The sequence below is a fragment of the Sorghum bicolor genome, chromosome 9 (assembly GCF_000003195.3).
Source record: "Sorghum bicolor cultivar BTx623 chromosome 9, Sorghum_bicolor_NCBIv3, whole genome shotgun sequence".
NCBI classification, from domain to species: Eukaryota; Viridiplantae; Streptophyta; class Magnoliopsida; order Poales; family Poaceae; genus Sorghum; species Sorghum bicolor.
The window spans coordinates 50,716,212-50,717,622 of NC_012878.2; the positions used below are offsets into that span (position 1 = coordinate 50,716,212).

The following is a 1,411-nucleotide window of genomic DNA, read 5'->3' on the forward strand; positions in this document are numbered from 1 at the left end:
TTCAGGCGGCACTTTCAAGTTCCAGGGACATTAATTCTCTATATATACATAATAATTAAACACGAGCATGCATATAGGAGTACACATAAGTAGTTCATTAGTAATATTGATCAAAGCCAGCAGCAGTACAGAGCCATTTTGATCGTCTCTGATATCTCAGACGCCCACTACGGCGGGGCACCCTCTAGAGGCAACAGGATCAATATGCAGGCTGCCATGGCGGTCCTCGTATCAGGCGTGGTGGCGCTGCTGGGAGTGACGAGCGCCGTGCTGGGGTTCATAGCCGAGGCCAAGACTGCCGTGGCCGTCCTCCTATCTGTTAGTACTACTTCGTCTTTGCAAGCACAATATGATTATGATCATCAAGTCGGTGATGGATTAATGAATCTTCTTGCAATTGCCAGCCAGACGAAACCCACGTCCCTGGTCGCGAGTGCGTGTATCCGGGCAACCCCGTTCGCACGCTGGCGTCTTGTGCCATCTTCCTGCTTGTGGTGGCCCTGATCATCGCCTCGGCGGCCGGCGGCTGCTGCGGCTGTTGCAAACCACTGGGCGGTGCTTCTTCCAGCTCCACCAGGCGACGACGAGTCGTGGGCGTCGTCGCCTCTGTCCTCTCGTGGTAATCCATCGAGTCCGCATGCACCAGCGCAGTCACCAGCGCTGCTCTCGATCAATAGTAGTAAATGGAGTATATGACTCTATTCTTTCGGTTAACGAGAGACTGGTGGGCGGTATTCCATGTGGTTGATTTGCAGGGTAGCGGCGGTGATCGCCGTGGTTTACTTCTGGGCAGGCGCGGCGCTGAACACGCCCATGACGCGCCGAGCCAAATTGACGGGCCCCGACGAGGAGTGCTACTTACTCAAGGGGGGTGTCTTCGTCAGGGCGGCCGTGCTTAGCCTCGTCGCCACCTCGCTTGGGATCATGTCCTGCGTCTTGCTCCGCCTGCCGGCGGCTACGGACACGCCGCCGGAACAAAGCGACCATGCGGTCGGGCTGCCGCAGTGGCCCGCTCAAGGGTACCCTGCGCAAGGGTATGGTCAAGCGTCGGACCCGAAGTTCGCTCCTCCTCCTCCTCCGGTTCAGGAGCACGAGCAAGTGTACGTGTAGTGCGCGCCTAGATGACCTGATGAGGAGACAAGAGGCCAGTGTTGTGCCTGCTGTGGTGCGTGTGTGTTGTTGCATACTAAGCTGCATTTTCAACGAATAATTGAAGCTAGTATGTGTAACACGTGTGATGTGATCGTGAATCTATAGATTTTGGGCACCAAGTCTATCTACTACAAATAAAACACGGTTCTCACCGGTCGATCACTACCGGTGCGCTAGAGCTAGTATAACACTTTACCGCCAGACTGTAAGCCTATAATTCAGATAAATAATGATTGGGTCATTGATCTAGCAGTAAAAA

General features: G+C 54.2%; 1 protein-coding gene across 1 annotated transcript; it reads left to right on the forward strand.

Moving 5' to 3' along the window:
• LOC8077156 lies at window positions 205-1,110 on the forward strand. Its single transcript, XM_021447502.1, has 3 exons — window positions 205-303; window positions 405-619; window positions 756-1,110. Exons 1-3 carry the CDS (start codon window positions 205-207, stop codon window positions 1,108-1,110), a joined length of 669 nt encoding a protein of 222 aa, XP_021303177.1.

Coding starts and splice junctions, on each gene's coding strand:
- LOC8077156 (XM_021447502.1), top strand. CDS start 205: ATGCAGGCTGCCATGGCGGTCCTCGTATCAGGCGTGGTGGCGCTGCTG. Junction 304..404: donor CCGAGGCCAAGACTGCCGTG/GCCGTCCTCCTA, acceptor TGCAATTGCCAG/CCAGACGAAACCCACGTCCC. Junction 620..755: donor GTCGCCTCTGTCCTCTCGTG/GTAATCCATCGA, acceptor GTTGATTTGCAG/GGTAGCGGCGGTGATCGCCG.